The sequence below is a fragment of the Rana temporaria genome, chromosome 6 (genome assembly GCF_905171775.1).
Source record: "Rana temporaria chromosome 6, aRanTem1.1, whole genome shotgun sequence".
NCBI classification, from domain to species: Eukaryota; Metazoa; Chordata; class Amphibia; order Anura; family Ranidae; genus Rana; species Rana temporaria.
This window is the reverse complement of record NC_053494.1, coordinates 111,046,201-111,064,400: the sequence shown is the minus strand read 5'-3', so window position 1 is coordinate 111,064,400 and position 18,200 is coordinate 111,046,201. Positions and strand designations below refer to the sequence as shown.

General features: G+C 41.1%; 1 protein-coding gene across 6 annotated transcripts in view; it reads left to right on the top strand.

The window, feature by feature from the left end:
- Positions 1-18,200, top strand: part of GULP1 (GULP PTB domain containing engulfment adaptor 1) — a 779,810-nt gene that overhangs the window by 746,095 nt on the left and 15,515 nt on the right. For 5 of the 6 annotated variants that reach the window (XM_040357182.1, XM_040357183.1, XM_040357180.1 and 2 more), the window contains one exon: positions 3,390-3,484. In XM_040357182.1, the coding sequence (XP_040213116.1) occupies positions 3,390-3,484 (95 nt within the window). Of the gene's footprint in view, positions 1-3,389; positions 3,485-6,213; positions 6,225-18,200 lie in introns of all 6 variants that reach the window. The other variant, XM_040357181.1, reaches the window with a different exon arrangement.

The following is an 18,200-nucleotide window of genomic DNA, read 5'->3' as shown; positions in this document are numbered from 1 at the left end:
CCCCCCAAAATCCATACTAGACCCTTATCCGAGTATGCAGCTGGGCAGGAAAGGGGGTGGGGACGAGCGAGCACCCCCCCTCCTGAACCGTACCAGGACGCATGCCCTCAACATGGGGGGTGGGTGCTTTGGGGCAGGGGGCACCCCAAAGCACCCTGTACCCATGTCTTCCCGACAACCCTGGCCGTTGGTTGTCGGGGTCTGCGGGCGTAGGGCCTATCGGAATCTGGCCCACCTCCTTTTGTGAATGAGTATGGGATACATCGTACCCCTAGCAAATTCACCTGGGGGACAAAAAGTGTCAAGAAAAAAAAACACACTACACAGGTTTTAAAAGTAATTTATTAGGCAGTTCTGGGGGTCTAATTGTCATACCAGTGTGAACCTAGCCTTATACACTCTATAACTTTCACAAAGACCAAATAATATGCACCTATTAGGGTTATTTTTACCAAAGAAATGTAGCAGTATAAATTTTGGCCAAGATTTTTGAAGAAACATTACTAAATTACAAAATTGTATAACAGAAAAATGCTTTTTTTTACAAAACGTTTGGTCTTCTTTCATTTGTAATGCAAAAAAAAAAAAAAACACAGCGGTGATTAGATACCACCAAAAGAAAGGTCTATTTGTGGGAAAAAAGGACAACAATTTCATATGGGTACAGTGTTGCAATGAGTAATTGTCATTCAAAAAGTGAGAGCACTGAAAGCTGAAAATTGGTCTGGTTAGGAAGGGCGTTTAAGTGCCCAGTGGGTAAGTGGTTAAAAAATATGTTTTTAACTTTTTTTTTTATTGATACATGTCCCCCAGGGCAGTACCCAGACCCTCATATCATTTGTATGCCCAATAACTTGCATCCAAGCCCTCAAAATTTGCAGTAAGGTTCGTTATTCGGCTCCGAATTTTTGTGATTTTCAAGCGTTCTGGCGCGTACCAAACAGGGGGTCAACAACCATCTCTCCCTAGTCACACACTGTCAGCTTTCCCTATTTACGTTGCACTCCAACACAAAGTGACAAATGCCTGCTGTTAAAACGACCTTTTTATAATGAGTGGGCTTGCACATAACAACACCTTCCATTATTGGCCATTCTAAGCCACCTCACCAAAGTTCAGAGGCCAGGGAGTGTACTATGGTTAGTACCTTTGGCAGCAATAACCACAATAACCACATGAACCCAACCTGAACCTGAACCTGAACCTAATTTCTAGCTCTAGTGTTCTTGGATCTGAACAGTGGCAGGGGCAAAGACAGTCAGTGCAGAATTAAAAATAAATTCTGAATTACACACCCTCGCTTTGCCATTCCTACTAGCTTAGGAGGTTTATTTTTGTGCCCCTTTCTGATGATCATGTGCTGGTTCGGGTGCATGCCCATTCAGCTCCGCTCGCATGCTCTTCTGCCTTGGCTCAAGTCCCGGCCAGCCTCCTGCCTGCTTATCTCCTTGCCTTCCCTGGAGGAGTGATCTTCCTCCGCTCCCCAACCAGTAGTAGCCGGGGCCCAGGGAGTAAGACTTGACAGGCTGTGCGGTGGCGACGGGCAGATGGTCGCTGATTGCCGCCATTACTAGTAAAAAAAATATGTCCCCGGATTTCATTTAAAAAATCTGTTCACCTTAGGCCGCGTAGGTCAGCTTCATCGGTTAACCAATGAAACGGTCCTTCAGTCCGTTTTCATCGGTTTTGACCGATCGTGTGTACGCGGCCTAGCTCTAGTGCTGCTCATCTCAGTCATTTTGCCTAGGAAATAGCTCTAACTCCAGTTTAACATCCCCTGGCATATCAACTTAAATGAAATGTTAGAGTGAACATTTTATAATTGTAAGTTCTGTAAGAAGCTCATATTCTTCTCACTAAGCTTTACAGCATTCATTTTAGTGTGTTGTGGATAATACAGAAAGCTAAATTTCCAGCTGACAAATCTGAAGAAAGGGATATAAATTGCAGTTCCTGCCAACAAGAATGAATGCACGGCAATAACAAACACTATTAAAATAAACAATTATAGTGACTCCTGCGCAACCAATAAAATGGTAATGATATAGTGACTTGGTTGAATTAGCTGCTGCTAACACCTGCATGTGTTCCCACACCTAAAAATTATGAATGAAAAAAATATGCTGCACTGCTAACAAAATATTTCAATTACTGTGAGTGAATTATCCCAATACGTGTGTACATTTACAATAAAACTGTATTATAAAATAAAATATAACTATATTATAAAACAATAAATTATATGTGTGCCATCTAAATCACCTACAGTATATTACATAAACATAGTGCAAGTTAATGTCTTAAAAATATGCAAAACACAAATTGCTGAACACTTCAGCCCTGGAAGGTTTTACCCCCTTAATGACCAGGCCATTTTTTGTGATACGGCACTGCGATACTTTAACTAACAATTGCGCGGTCGTGCGACGCTGTACCTAAATACAATTGATATCCTTTTTTCCCCACAAATAGAGCTTGCTTTTGGTGGTATTTGATCACCTCTGCGTTTTTTTTTTTGTCAGGACTGCGATATTACGGCGGACACATCTGACACTTTTGACACATTGCTATAGCTATGCACTGATTGCTGTGTAAATGTGACTGGCAGGGAAGGGGTTAATACTGGGGGGCGATCAAGGGGTTAAATGTGGGCCCTGCTAGGTGATTCTTACTCTGGGGGGAGGGGACTGACTGGGGGAGGTGACCAATCGGTGTCCCTATTTACAAGGGACACAACATCGGTCTCCTCTCCCTGAAAGGACATGGATCTCTGTGTTTACACACAGAAATCCACATCCCTGGCTCTGTAACTGCCGATCACGGGTACCTGGCGGCCATCAGGCACGTGAGTGACGCGGCGGGCACGTGGGTGCACCCCCCAGTGGCTGGGAGGCCTGAGGACATCATATGACGTCCTCCCGGCATTGTAGAGCCACCTTGTGGCCGTCAATTTACAATTGCCGGGATGGGAAGTGGCTACTCATGCAGCTATACTAATTTTGGAAAAGTACATATAAAAGCTTCCCATAGTATAGTATATTAAAATGTGCTAGTTTATTATAATAGGAATGCACTTACAATTAGAGGAGTTTGCATTAGGCTTTCATGAAATATATTAGCTGAATAATTTCTATTATGTTACTGAAGGAAAAATGTAACTCTGTGTCAGGTGGACTAGGGTTCCCGGTAGCCTCTTGGCGAGGCTTCTGTTTTTAAAGCATAGAATGAGCAGCTTTCAAAATTAGGATTTATTTATTTCCCACCTAGTAATGAGTATTCAACCTAAATTTCACGGTCATTGTATATTACACATTAAAAATGATATAAATAATAGTTTAAAAGTACGATTATTAAAGGTTGTTCTTATCTGGCTATCACATTTTTTGCAGAAAAGGATCTATTTGGGGCTGAACCATTCGATCCATTTTGCTGTGCAGTGAGTGATTTCCCTCCTGATATTCAGTCCAAACTAGATGAGATGCAGGTAAGTCTTTACATGTTTATTTATGAATGAAATGTCTTTAGGAATTTTATAATTTTAGGTTTTATCTGTTATTCAGGACTGAACAGTCATTTAGCAATATCATTTTTGCAGTGCTCTGTAATTAAAACATGTACACACCAGCTCTATTTAATGGGAATGCCAGGCGGCAGGATTCTGGTTTGGTCACCCATGCTTGTGCATTTACTTAGCAAAAATCTTGGCAATTATTCCTGCAGGTAATCAGTACAATTGTTTAGTTTTAGCTGAAGGTACTTTTAAAATTCTTAGACATTAGAAGTAAGGCAATATACTGATATAATTAGTGTAATCTCATGTTATTCATCTGTTTAAGCACCTCTTCCTTGAACTGTATGTTAATAATCAGATAAATATTCCTTGGAAAGAAACAGTCATGCACTCAAAGCATGCATTTGGGTTTACGAACTAAAGGAATAGAGGCTGCTCACCTACTGTAGCAAAATGGATATTCACTGCTAGTGTATTTTAGATAAAGTAAATGACAGTAAATAAGGTGCACCTGTGTTCAGAATACCTGATCTTGTGAAAGGGAATTTTTTTTGCTACCACTTGATTGGGCATTTAGAAAAAAAACATAACTCTACATATCCACTAACATTCACTTCGCGATGTGAATATTAATTTTGTTACATGAACAGTCATCTATTACTTACTAGTAAATCAAGCCTACCCTGTATATATACTTTCATATTGTATATATGTGCAGATACTTAAAGCGGTGGTTCACCCTGCTGAACAACATTTCAGCATAAAATCCGGCATAGTAGCGCGAGCTACACTATGCCGGTCTTACATTTTTTATCCCCGTACTCACTGTTTAATCGTACATAGACGATTCCGTCTGCCGCGGGGAATGGGCGTTCCTAGCAAGAGGGAGGGTGATTGACGGCCGACTCTGGCACGTCACGCTCCCCGAAGACAGCCGGAGTAGGTCTCGGCTCTTCACGGCGCCTGCGCACAGGCTATGCGCAGGCGCCGTGAAGAGCCAAGCCTATTTCGGCTATTTCCGGAGAAGCGTGACGCGCCAGAGCCGGCCATCAATCACTTTCCGTTTGGATTGGAACGCCCATTCCCCGTGGGCAGACGGAATCGTCTAGGTCGGATTAAACAGTGAGTACGGGGATAAAAAATGTAAGACCGGCATACTGTAGCTCGCGCTACGATGCCGAATTTTATGATAGAATAAAAAAAAAAATTTTTTTTTATTCTAGGGTGAACCCCCGCTTTAACCACCTCTATACCAGCATGTTATATATTTTTCAGCTTCCATTGCTGTGACAGTTTGACTGACATTCACATTCATACAATACTGTACCCAAATTATGTTATTACGGTACATTTTTTGAGACAGATAAGGCTTCCTTTTGGTGGCATTTAATATACCCAGTGTTTTTTATATTTTTTACACGTTGTACTATATAAAAGAAAAAAAAAACTGAAATAAAAAAGTAAAAGGTTTGGCTTATTTTCTTTTAAAATAAAGATGTGAGGACGGTACAACACATGCAACAATTATGATTAAGGCCCATAAGGGAGAAAATAAGTTAGCATTAGTTTGTGCATTTGATACTTTTGCATCCCTATGGGTATGGAATACAGAAGATTTTATGTGCATTGCAAACCAGGATGCCAAGATTTTGATTTGTGGACCCAAAATGTATGTAAAGTAGACATCCCACAAATAATCATTTTTTTACCACAATTTTTGGAAAAAAATAAATATGCTAGTCTTGAACTGGTTTATATTGTGTGTTATTACAGTCGAATGCCTTTAAAAAATTACTCCATCACAAGCCAATGATTCATTTATCAGAGGAGGTACCATGGATACTTACCCACCTGGGTTCTCTGCTCTGCCCTTCTGCCACAGAGTTTTCCTGCTGCATTCTCCTTTAAATCAATCATGGTGGCATCAGAAAGGTGGAGTTCAGACCTTGGCACAAATATTATTGTTGGGTGGATACATCTTTAAACATAAACGTTTTATTGGTGCGCTAGATACAGTATATTAACAATTTACAGGCTATACACAGAGGAAGCAGGAGGTGAAGGGGTTAATATTACCACCACATATAGTGAATGGACATGAGGAGGTTATTGAACAGATGTGCAGGTGGGGGAGTGAAAGGCTTAAGAATGATCCTACAATCAAAGTAATACTTTGAATCTACTGCTGCCTGTGATCTTCAAATGACTCGTCTAATCATTACCTTCTCCTTCCTCCCCTTCCACCTTTGTGATTGGAAGCATAGGGCTCTGACATGTAAACATATCACACTGTTTACATTTGAGATCACTGTGGCTTTCACAGAAATTACAAGGCATGGAGCCACTTTGATTTGTTCTGTACCTTTTGCCTCCACTTTCCACTGGGTAAAACACCAACAGTAAACAGAGCAAAGTTTTGAACAATCTACTTAAAATAATTGCTTAATGGTTGTTATACTATACCAGCCCAAAGTTTACTGGTTAAAGCATTGCATGCAAAATATGTGGATTCTATATAAATCATGGCAATCATACATTTTTGTGTATTTTATGTGCAGGAAACAGGTGCACTGAAAATAATGCAATAAGGATGAATTTTTTATTTCCAGATATCCAATAAATAGTTTCCTTTGTTGTCACTGATTAAAAGTCTTAATTATTATATCTCTGTGGTTTCTCCCTGTGCTTTCATGGAACTATAGCGACAAAGATGGTTAGTATTGTATCTTTTTTACAGAAATCCTATAATAAACATGCTTTTTGGCACATATCATTTTCACTTTTGATGTTGTGATTTTTTTTAAATTAATGCAGCTGGGGTGTTCATATTTTTCTTTTTTCAATCAACTAATTTTTTATTAAGATTTTTTTCACATACACAACAAAAGAAAAACACTTACGAGATTCCCATCACAATGCCCTATCCAACCTCTGTGCCATGGAATTTTTTTTTCTAAGATAATTTATGACATATTTATATATTGTATATATTGTTTATCATGATACCTACACTCTACATGATTGGGAAACAGGTAGAAGCAGAGCATTGTATATATTTATCAATCTTTTTTTGTATTATTACACTGAGCAAAATTATAAACGCAACACTTTTGTATTTGCCCCTATTTATCATGAGCTGAACGCAAATATCTATAACTTTTTCTATGTACACAGAAGGCCAATTTCTTTCAAATATTGTTCACATCAAATCTGTCTAAGGCCTGGTTCACACTGGTGCGATTTGTGCGATCTGTACTACTTTTTGCGATTTCGGGCTGCGATTTACATTGACATCTGTGCAGAAACCTGCACAGATGTCTCTGAAATCGCGGCCGAAATCGGGACTGCCAGCGGGAGTGAAATTGTGCGAGTTCAGCTGAACTCGCACGGCTTCACTCCCGCAGCCCCGTATGAACCTGGGCTAAACCTGTGTTAGTGAGCACTTCTCCTTTGCCGAGATAATCCATTCACCTCCCAGGTGTGGCATATCAAGATGCTGATTAGACAGCATTATTATTGCACAGGTGTGCCTTAGGCTGGCCACAATAAAAGGCCACTCTAAAATGTGCAGTTTTGTCACAAAGCACAATGCCATAGATGTCGCAAGTTTTGAGGGAGGCATCAATTGGCATGCTGACGGCAGGAATGTCCACCAGAGCTGTTGCCCTTAAATTGAAAGTTAATTTCTCTACTATAATGCCCTGTACACACGATCTGAGTTTCTGTCAGAATAAACTCAGACAGGTTTTTCCGACAAAATTCCGTTCAAGCTGTCTTGCATACACACGGACACACCAAATTCCGACCGTCAAAAACGCGGTGACGTACAACACTACGATGAGCTAGAAAAATGAAGTTCAATGCTTCCGAGCATGCGTCAAATTGTTTCCGAGCATGCATGTTTTTTTCTCTGTCGGAGTTCCATACAGACTAACGGAATTTCCGATAGAATTTTTTTACGTCTGAATTTCTGAAGGAAAAAGTCCGATGGGGCATACACACGGTCAGAATATCCGATGAAAATATTCCGTCTGACTTTTTTCATCGGAAATTAACACAGGTGCATTTTATTGATGGCATTTTGAATGCACAGAGATAACGTGACGAGATCCTGAAGCCCATTGTTGTGCCATTCATCCACGACCATCACCTCATGTTGCAGCATGATAATACACGGTTCCATTGATCTGTACACAATTCTTGGAAGCTGAAAACATAAAAAATGGAGGGTTGGGACTTTACATGAGATGCGGTTATAGCAGTATGCGATTAAGTATATATATGGAAAATATATAAATTGTTTCCATAATGACCAGGCTCAAAAATACCAGCCCAAGAAGCACTAAACCAAATTAATCTGTCTAACTGTATGTAATTAAAACAGAGGTTTAGTTGCAGTTATTTGCAAATACCTGGGAAGCTGCAGGCCAAGCGTCACGGCACTCTGTGTAGCTGCAGTCCTAACTATGATTTTTAAAGCCTCCAAAGGACAGGCACAGGTGTGCTAATCAATAGACAGGGAGCAGATGGCAACCTAGACCGGCCCCTATTTATAGTTGGTCTGGCAAATGAGAGCACTGGAAAGACAAAAAACAGGGGTGAAACCAATACATGCCTACCAAACCAAAATACCACCAAACTGGGTGCGGCGTCGGTGCCATTGCCAACAATTGCCGGCAAATGCTGCCGATTTGAGATGCGATTTCACATCTCAAATCGCATCTCAAATCATACCAGTGTGAACCAGGCCTTTGACAAATTTGTGAACAATATTTGAGAGGAATAGGCCTTTTGTGTAAAAAGTTCAGCTCATGATAAATAGGGGCAAACACAAAAGTGTTGAGTTTCTAATTTTGCTCAGTGTATATTGTATTTTTGTGACCATCAACTTGGTCCATATTTTTGTTTCTGTACATAACACTTAGAGGTTGATTTACTAGACCTGAAGACTGCAAAAACTGGTGCATAGTATGTTAGCCTTTTACCTTAAGCTTTTACCTTAAGCTTGTTCAATTAAGGTTTGACAAAAAAAAAAAAAAAAATAGAAGCTTATTGGTTTCTATGCAGAGCTGCACCAGATTTTGCACTCTCAAATTTTAGTAAATCAACCCCGCAGACTTCAAAATGTTTTAATTTTTGATCTAGTTAAGTACAAGTTAAAATCTTTTTCTGTGGGTCAATCTGTTAAAATAATAAAAAAAAAAATAGACACTTTTTATAAGGGGCCTAATCATCAAAATGTCCTCGCTACAGCAATATGCTGCTTAAGGCCCCTTTCACACATGGGCCTCCATATAGCAGATTCTGCTTGCTCAGTGGGGGATCATTCTGCTGAGGTCTGTGTCTGCTCCGCTGTGCACAGTCCCACTCTCCTCTATTGGGAAATCAGATGGTAATGGATCGTATGCCCGTTTCCATCCAATCCGATCCGCCGTACGGATAGAAAATAGGACCAACATCCGTCTGTTTTTTGCACACTCTATATGACACTACTGACTCAATCCTGTGGTCTGCATTGCATTATTTGTTCATAAAATGCAGGTGCAGTGTGGAATAAATACAGCAGTCTCCGGTGGAGAATGAACAGAGGTATCCACTCAGTAATATCCACCTCTGAGGGTTTCTTAAAGTGATTGTAAACCCTCGCTTTTTAAATAAAAATAACAAACATGCCTATACTTACCTGCTCTGTGCAATGGTTTTGGTTCCTCTTCTTCTGGGGTGCCCTGTTGGCGCTTCAAGCCTCTCCTCTTCATCAGGTGCCCCCATGGAAAGAGGAACTTACCAGTGACCCCAATTTCCACCGAGAAGTGGATGTGGAGGTAGTAGAAAGTTACAAGTATTGTGGGGTACACATAGATAATAAGCTGGACTGGAGCAAGAACACTGAGGTGTTCTATAGGAGGGGCCAAAGCTGCCTCTACTTTTTGAGGAGGCTGAAGTCCTTTAACATCTGCCGGACGCTGCTAAAGATCTTTCATGAGTCTGTGGTGGCCAGCATTCTCCTGTATGAAGTGGCATGCTGGGGAAGCAGGTTTAGAGTGTCCGACACCAACAGACTTAAACTGATTTGCAAGTTGCTAGTTATGTTGTTGGATTGGAATTGGACTCTTTAACAACAGTTTTGGAAAGGAGAATGTTGTTCAAGATACGTTCAATCTTGGACAACTCCTCCCACCCACTTCACAATACGCTGGTCAGTCTGAGGAGTACCATCAGTGACAGATTGTTACAATCACGATGCACCACAGAGCGACACAGGAAATAATTTTTACCTGTGGCCATCAAGTTATATAGTAAAGTGGTGGAGTTGCGCTAAACCATAAAAAATATGCCTTTGTAGGTCATATACACACAAGAAAAAATGTGCAAAATAAATGAAATAAAGAGTCCAAAAATTCTAACAAAATTAAGTGAAAAAATGGAAGTCCAACAATCAGAAAAATGGTGTAGTAGCGTGCTGCTACTCAGGTGGAACACATTCTGGAGACGTAACTATCTGATAATGCTGACCCTTACCGAGATGTAGGATCCTAGTGGATCAAAACGAGCAAGAGGCCAAACACCTGGGCCACACAGGGGATCGGAATCTTGATATAATCCTCCCGGGAGTTCATCAGCAAAGCGACCAGAAAAAACAAAAAAAAACTAAAATAGTGTGATACTGTGGGATAAAGGGTAGGACACAGGACATCCCCCAGTGATGGGCAACAGACAGTGTGACATAAACCACCACCAATGGACACACTGACCCTTACCAGAGCCCTGGATCCCTGCAGGGATCAGAAATAGCAGAGGAGATATGAATGACACAAAGCAGTAGATCCTCTTCACAGACGTGATCCTCTTAAGTACCAAACGGTCAGACAGTCCTCATATGTACCAAGCAGTCAGGTGGACATAGGGAAGAAAGCTCACCATAGCATGATATCGTTTAAAAGATTTAATAAGAATTTAATAAGAATTTCATTTATTTTGCAAATTTTTTCTTGTGTGTATATGACCTACAAAGGCATATTTTTTATGGTTTAGCGCAACTCCACCTCTTTACTATTGCTATTTATGTTGGTATAACATTTTTGAGTTTGCTGCTTTTATTTGTATTTTTTGGTAAGCGCACTGTTTTTCGCATTTCCATTAAGTTATATAATTCTTCTTTGGTAGGGCTGAAGATTTAATTCTGGTTTATGATCAGAATTTTATGTTGTTTTTTAGTATGTTGGTATTATGTTAATTACAATTTGGGGTAATGTTAGAGAAAGTGGTGTATTATTTGCATTTCGTAGTTAGATTTTTTGTTAATTGAATCTGTGTTATTTATTCTATGTTGTATTTTAATTGCATGGAAGGTTTTATTTGTAGTGTTGTTTTAATTTGTTTGATTTGTTGCCAATGGCTGTTATTGGGAATTTTGTTGTGTCTTTGTATCTTGTTCTGTTCATTGTTGTAAACTTGTGTTGTCTTTGTTAAGTGTTTGTGTCACAACAATTTCCCTATTTCCCGTTGGGATTAATAATATTCTGTATTCTGTAAGCATAGAGTGAAGCCTTTAGTCACAGCTAACAGTAATGCAAGACAAACTTTCACTCATTTTGTGCCTTGGATTACCAATGCAAACGCCTTTAGCAACTCTGCAAATACAAGTGCTACTCACTACAAATAAATTGCTTGATTAGTCTTATGTGTTTTTAAGAACAAAGTTTTATTAGAGTTTTACAAAATTCTGAGCATACATTATAGTGAGTTTACATATATGAGGCAACAAGAAAGCACTTCCAATGTACAACATGCACGGAACCTAGTCTCATTCTAAAGAGGAATCATGGTAAATGAATTAATTAAACTAAGAATAACACAGCAATACTCCTTTATACTGTAAATCTTTAACCACTTCAGCCCCGGACCATTTTGCTAGCCAAAGACCAGAGCACTTTTTGCGATTCGGCACTGCGTTGCTTTAAGTGACAATTGTGCGGCCGTGCGACGTCGCTCCCAAACAAAATTGGCGTCCTTTTTTTCCCACAAAGAGAGCTTTATTTTGGTGGTATTTGATCACCTCTGCGGTTTTTTTTTGCGCTATAAACAAAAATAGAGCAACAATTTTGAAAAATAAACAATATTTTTTACTTTTTGCTATAATAAATATCCCCAAAAAATCTATAAAAAAATAAAATTTCCTCAGTTTAGGCTGATATGTATTCTTCTACATATTTTTGGTAAAAAAAGAATCTCAATGGGCATATATTGATTGGTTTGCGCAAAAGTTTTAGCAGCTACAACATAGGGGTAGGTTTATGGCATTCTTCTTCTTATTATTTGTTTTACTAGTAATGGTGGCAATCTACGATTTTTATCATGACTGTGACTTTATGGCGGACACATTGGACACTTTTGACAAATTTTTGGGACCATTGTCATTTTTACAGCGATCAGTGCTATGAAATGCACTGATAACTATGAAAATGACACTGGCAGTGAAGGGGTTAACCACTAGGTGGTGCTGAAGGGGTTAAGTGTGTCCTAGGGAGTGCTTCTAACTGTAGGGGGGATAGGCTGTGTGTGACACGACACTGATCACTGCTTCCAATTACAGGAAGCTGTGATCAGTGTCCTGTCACTAAGAAGACTGAGGAAATGCTTGTTTACAGCAGCATTTCCCCATTCATCCTCTCCTTGAGACAATCGCGGGTATCCCTGCGGACATCGAGTCCACGGAACCCGCGGTCGGACTCATGGAGCACGCGCGTTCACAATGCCGCTTCTTAAAGGGGACGTATATATACGTCCATCTGCCTGCCCGTGCTGTTTTGCCAACGTATATATTTGTGCGATGGTCGGCAAGCGGTTAATGTAAGTATATCATTTGAGATTAATACAATTTTAATAAGAACAGACACATCTGTAGACAACTTGGTTAAATATGTGTTACTTCTAACAATGTACACGGTACAATACTATAGGGTTGATTTACTAAAGGAAAATATACTGTACTGCATATATACTGCAAATATACTGCAAGTGCACTTTTTCCAGAGCTTAATAAATGAGGTAAAGCTTGACTTTGAAAAGAATACTTAAAGTGGATGTAAACCCACTCTCATTCTTTTCTAAACGACTGCCATTGTGCTGATCCATAAGGATATACATGCCTCCTGCATGTATCCTTACCTGTCAAATGTCTCCCCTCTGTCTGTTATAAGAACTGAAAAACTGCAGATTCTGTGGGTGGATCTGTTGTCTGGAGCTCTGTGGGTGGAGTCGTGATGTCAGTAGACTCCCCACCCACCTCTACACTCCCCTTGTCAACATGCATTTTGTCCTGTGTATTCCTTACACTAAATTCTGCTATGATCACCAACATCCAGTCAAACTCCAGAAAAGTAACTACATGGCTTCAGAAAAGGAGTGGGTGCCACTAATGCCTGTCTCCAGGCTAGTGCATGAGATATGTAAATAACCAGTCACTCACAGCAAGGGGGCGGAACGGACAAAGGTTTTCTCCTGTTTGTCCGTTTATTTCACTGAAAAAAGAAAAGAGGATTTCTCAGAGCTGGATTAACCCTTTGTGGCAAGAATGGGCACAGATGATAGGAAATCTTTTACTCTACATTGTGACAGCAAGAAAAACAAATCGGGTTTACATCCACTTTAATCACATGCAAGTTAATTAAAAAACAGCATTTTTGCTTGTACACGATTGGATGTTTAAAAATCAGCAGAGCTTCCCCTTATTTTAGAGCTTCCCATCAGATCTAGAGTAAATGCACTTGTATATTTGCCTTTAGTAAATCAACCTCTTTGTAGGACTTTTGTTCTTAAGTTCAAATAGCAGAATACTCAATTGTTTAGACTGGATTGAGGCCGACAAGTGTTCATTGCATAGTTCAGAGTCTGTTTAACTGGTTGCTGACCAGCCACCGCAGTTCTACAGCGGCAGGTCGGCTCTCCTGCGCGAGAGCCCGTAGCTCTACTTCGCCTCACGAAACTGCTACTAGGGGCGCACGCGCCCGGCGGTCGCGATCACTGCCGGGCACCCGCAATCGCTCGTTACAGAGCGAGGACCGGGAGCTGTGTGTGTAAACACACAGCTCCAGGTCCTGTCAGGGGAGAAATGCCTGACCGTCTGTTCATACAATGTATGAACAGCGATCAGTCATTTCCCCTAGTGAGTCCACCCCCCCTACAGTTAGAACACACCCAGGGAACATGTTTAACCCCTTCCCCGCCCCCTAGTGTTAACCCCTTCCCTGCCAGTGGCATTTTTATAGTATATATAAAATGCCAATGGCCCCAAAAATTTGTCAAAAATGTCCGAAGTGTCCGCCATAATGTCGCAGTACCAAAAAAAATTGCTGATCGCCGCCATTACTAGTAAAAAAAATATTAATAAAAATGCGATAAAACGACCCTCTATTTTGTAAACGCTATAACTTTTGCGCAAACCAATCAATAAACGCTTATTGCGATTTTTTTTACGAAAAATATGTAGAAGAATACGTATCGGCCTAAACTGAGGAAAATTTTTTTTTTTTATATATTTTTGGGGGATATTTATTATGGTAAAAAGTAAAAAATATAATTTTTTTTCAAAATTGTCGCTCTATTTTTGTTTATAGCGCAAAAACTAAAAAAACGCAGAGGTGATCAAATACCACCAAAATAAAGCTCTATTTGTGGGGAAAAAAGGACGCCAATTTTGTTTGGGAGCCACGTCGTACGACCGCGCAATTGTCAGTTAAAGCGACGCAGTGCCGAATCGCAAAAAGTGCTTTTGTCTTTGACCAGCAATATGGTCCGGGGCTTAAGTGGTTAAAGGAAACTGTTCTGTAAAAGTACATTGCCATTTTCAGCTCTGCTTTTGAAAACACTACTTGCCCAGTTGTTATTTATAGCCAAAGGCCCCAACACTCTCCTACAGGTCAGGAGTAATTACTTTTCTTTAACTTCTCTAGCTGAATGATTGTTCAGAACGTGCTGAGACCAGTGACAGGCAGAAGACTAACATTTTACAACGAGATCAGCGGTGTGTGCTAAATAGGAGTTGCTGGAGCTGCCTGGAGCCGTCAGTTACATTGAGACCTTCTGATTACAGTTGATGGAATGGCTGAAGCTGACATAACACAGGCTGGTTTTATATAACACGAGTTGTTAAATGAACAGAGCAATATGTTCTATGTTACTAATATGGCCAGATTTAGAAAAATATTTATAGAAATGGCGATTAGTACTTTTAGTAGCTCTTTCTGCCTTTGCATAAATTGAACAGATTTCCAACCTTTCATTATTATAACATAGATAGGATTTCTGTGCCTATTATCATGCATCACGAGAAACATGCCAAGAAATATATTTACTTAGTACTATCATGTGTTTCATGTGTGCTGTCTCAGAAACGAGAACCATCACAATGCAAATATTTTCCCAGAGTTGTCAAACTTCCTCAAAGCAGATTTTCACCCTCTTAACCACTTAAGCCCCGGACCATTTTGGTGGTTAAAGATCAGGCCACTTTTTGCGATTCGGCACTGCATCGCGCTAACTGACAATTGCGTGGTACGTGGCTACCAAACAAAATTGACGTCCTTTTTTTCCCACAAAGAGAGCTTTCTTTTGGCGGTATTTGATCACCTCTGCGATTTTAATTGTTTGCGCTATAAACAAAACAAGAGCGTCAATCTTGAAAAAAATGCAATATTTTTTACTTTTTGCTATAATAAATATCCCCAAAAAATATATAAGAAATAAGAAAAAACTTTTTTTTCTCCACAGTTTAGGCCGATATGTATTCTTCTACATATTTTTGGTTAAAAAACAATAAGTGTTTATTGATTGGTTTGCACAAAGGTTATAGCTTCTACAAAATAGGGGACTGTTTTATGGCATTTTTATTAATATATTTGTTTACTAGTTATGGCGGCGATCAGTGATTTTTATCATGACTGCGACATTATGGCAGACACATCGGACACTTTTGACACCATTTTGGGACCATTGCCATTTTTACAGCGACCAGTGTTATAAAAATGCACTGATTACTGTAAAAATAACACTGGCAGTGACAGGGTTAACAACTAGGTGGCACTGCAGGGGTTACGTGTTCCCTAGGAAGTGATTCTTACTGTTTGGGGGCGTGGCTACACGTGACACGTCACTGATGACCATTCCCAATCACGGGGAACGATCATCCATGACAGTGTCACTAAGCAGAATAGTGGAATGCCTTGTTTACAAAGGCATTTCCCTGTTCTGCCCTTGCCGACCACAATCGCGGGACTCCCGGGATCATCGAGTTCCAGGGACCCGCGGCCACACTCGAGAGGCACGCGGCGGGTGCATGCGCGCCCGCTGGGTGGCAGATTCAAATGGACGTACCTGTACGCCAATCTGCCTGCCCGTGCCATTCAATCAACGTAAATAGGTGTGCAAGTGGTTAATCCACATTGACTATTTCTAATCCTTATGATGCTAGCATTAGTAAATAGAAAGGAAAGTAAATCATATTTAAGTGTTTTAAACTTTATTTTACACTGATTGTTACTTTCCAGACCTAAGCAAATGATACATCCCAGGAGTCTTCAGAAGGGGAAGATGGGTTTTCTCAGCTAAGCACACCATCCTTCCCCTGCATGCATGAGCTAAGGGTTGATGCATTCTAGGAAGTAAATGCTACATGAATCATCTGCCTTTATTCAAGATGGCCACAGCTGGGAATACAAGGGGGTGTTTTTTTTTATGGGATTTCTCAGCAAAATTAAGCATGGAAAAATTGATGAATGAGGGAGTTTGCTTTAACACTGCACTGTGCGGGGTGCTGGACTAATAGATTTATATTGTTCTAGTGTACAGCTTATATAACAGTGTACATTTGCTATCCTCTCAAAATAACTTGGTGCACAGCCAGCCATGTCCAAACCGCTGGCAACAAAAGTGAGTACACCCCTAAGTGAAAATGTCCAACTTGTGCCCAATTAGCCATTTTCCCTCCTCTGTGTCATGTGCCTCGTGAGTGTTACAAGGTCTCAGGTGTGAATGGGGAGCAGGTGTGTTAAATTTGGTTTTATAGCTCTCACTCAGAACAGGCCTCGCCATGGTCACCCAAAGAAGTTCAGTGCACCTGCTCAGCCTCATGTCAAGAGGTTATCCAGAGTTTTTTGGGGGGGAAATAGACATATGAGTGTTGCCAGCATTGCTTCAGAGGTTGAAGGGGTAAGGGGTCAGCCTGTAAGTGCTCAGACCATATGCAGCACACAATTGGTCTGCATGGCTGTCATCCCAAAAGGAAGCCTCTTCTAAAGATGATGCACAAGAAGCCCTCAAACAGTTTGCTGAAGACAAGCAGACTAAGGACATGGATTACTGGGACCATGTCCTGTGGTCTGATGAGACCAAGATAAACTTATTTGGTTCAGATGGTGTCAAGCGTGTGTGGCGGAAACCAGGTGAGGAGTACAGAGACAAGTGTGTCTTGCCTACAGTCAAGCATGATGGTGGGAGTGTCATGGTCTGGGGCTTCATAAGTGCTGCCGGTACTGGGAAGCTACAGTTCATTGAAGGAACCATATATGCCAAATGTACTGTGACATACTGAAACAGAGCATGATCCCTTCCCTTTGGAGAATGGGCCGCATGATAACGACCCCAAACACACCTCAAAGACGACCACTGCCTTGCTAAAGAAGCTGAGGGTAAAGGTGATGGACTGGCCAAGCATGTCTCCATACCTAAACCCTATTGAGCATCTGTGGGGCATTCTGAAATGGACGGTGGAGGAGTGCAAGGTCTCTAACATCCACCAGCTTCATAATGTCGTCATGGAGGAGTGGAAGAGGACTCCAGTGGCAACCTTTGACAGTTCTGGTGAACTCCATGCCCAAGAATGCACAAGAATGCACTCCATGCACAAACACAGTGGGCTAGATTCACATAGATTAGTGGATCTTTAGATCCGCGTAATCTATGTGATTTACGATCCGCCGGTGCAATTTAGTGAGGCTAGTGCAGTATTCACAAAGCACTTACCTCGAAACTTGCACCGGCGGATCATAACCCCCCCGGCGGAATTCAAATTCCGCGGCTAGGGGGAGTGTACAATTTAAATCAGGCGTGTTCCGGCGCCAATTTAACTGCGCATGCGCCGCCGGCGAAATTTCCCAGTGCGCATGCTCCAAATGACGTCGCTAGGACGTCATTGTTTTCGGCGGCAACGTCAATTGCGGCCATCCGTTTTCCAGACCGACTTACGCAAACGACGTAAAAATTTGAAACTCGGCACGGGAACGACGGCCATACTTAACATTAGCTACCCCTCATATAGCAGGGGTAACTATCCGCCGGAAAAAGCCGAACGCAAACGACGTAAAAAAAAAAGCGACGGGCGGGCGTTCGTTTCTGAATCAGCGGTTCTCCTCATTTGCATATCCGACGCGTAAAAGACCGAGGCGACACCTATCGGCTGGCGGGAGATGGCAGCCTAAGATCCGACGGTGTAAGTCACTTACACCAGTCGGATCTAAGGGAGATCTATGCGGAACTGATTCTTATGAATCAGTCGCAGAGGTCCGACCGTCGGATCTCAGAGATACGACGGCGGATCAGGAGATCCGCCGTCGTATCTCTTTGTGAATCTGGCCCAGTGTATTTGCCTGAAATGAATGGATTTATATCACACTGCACTGAACAGCATGTGAAA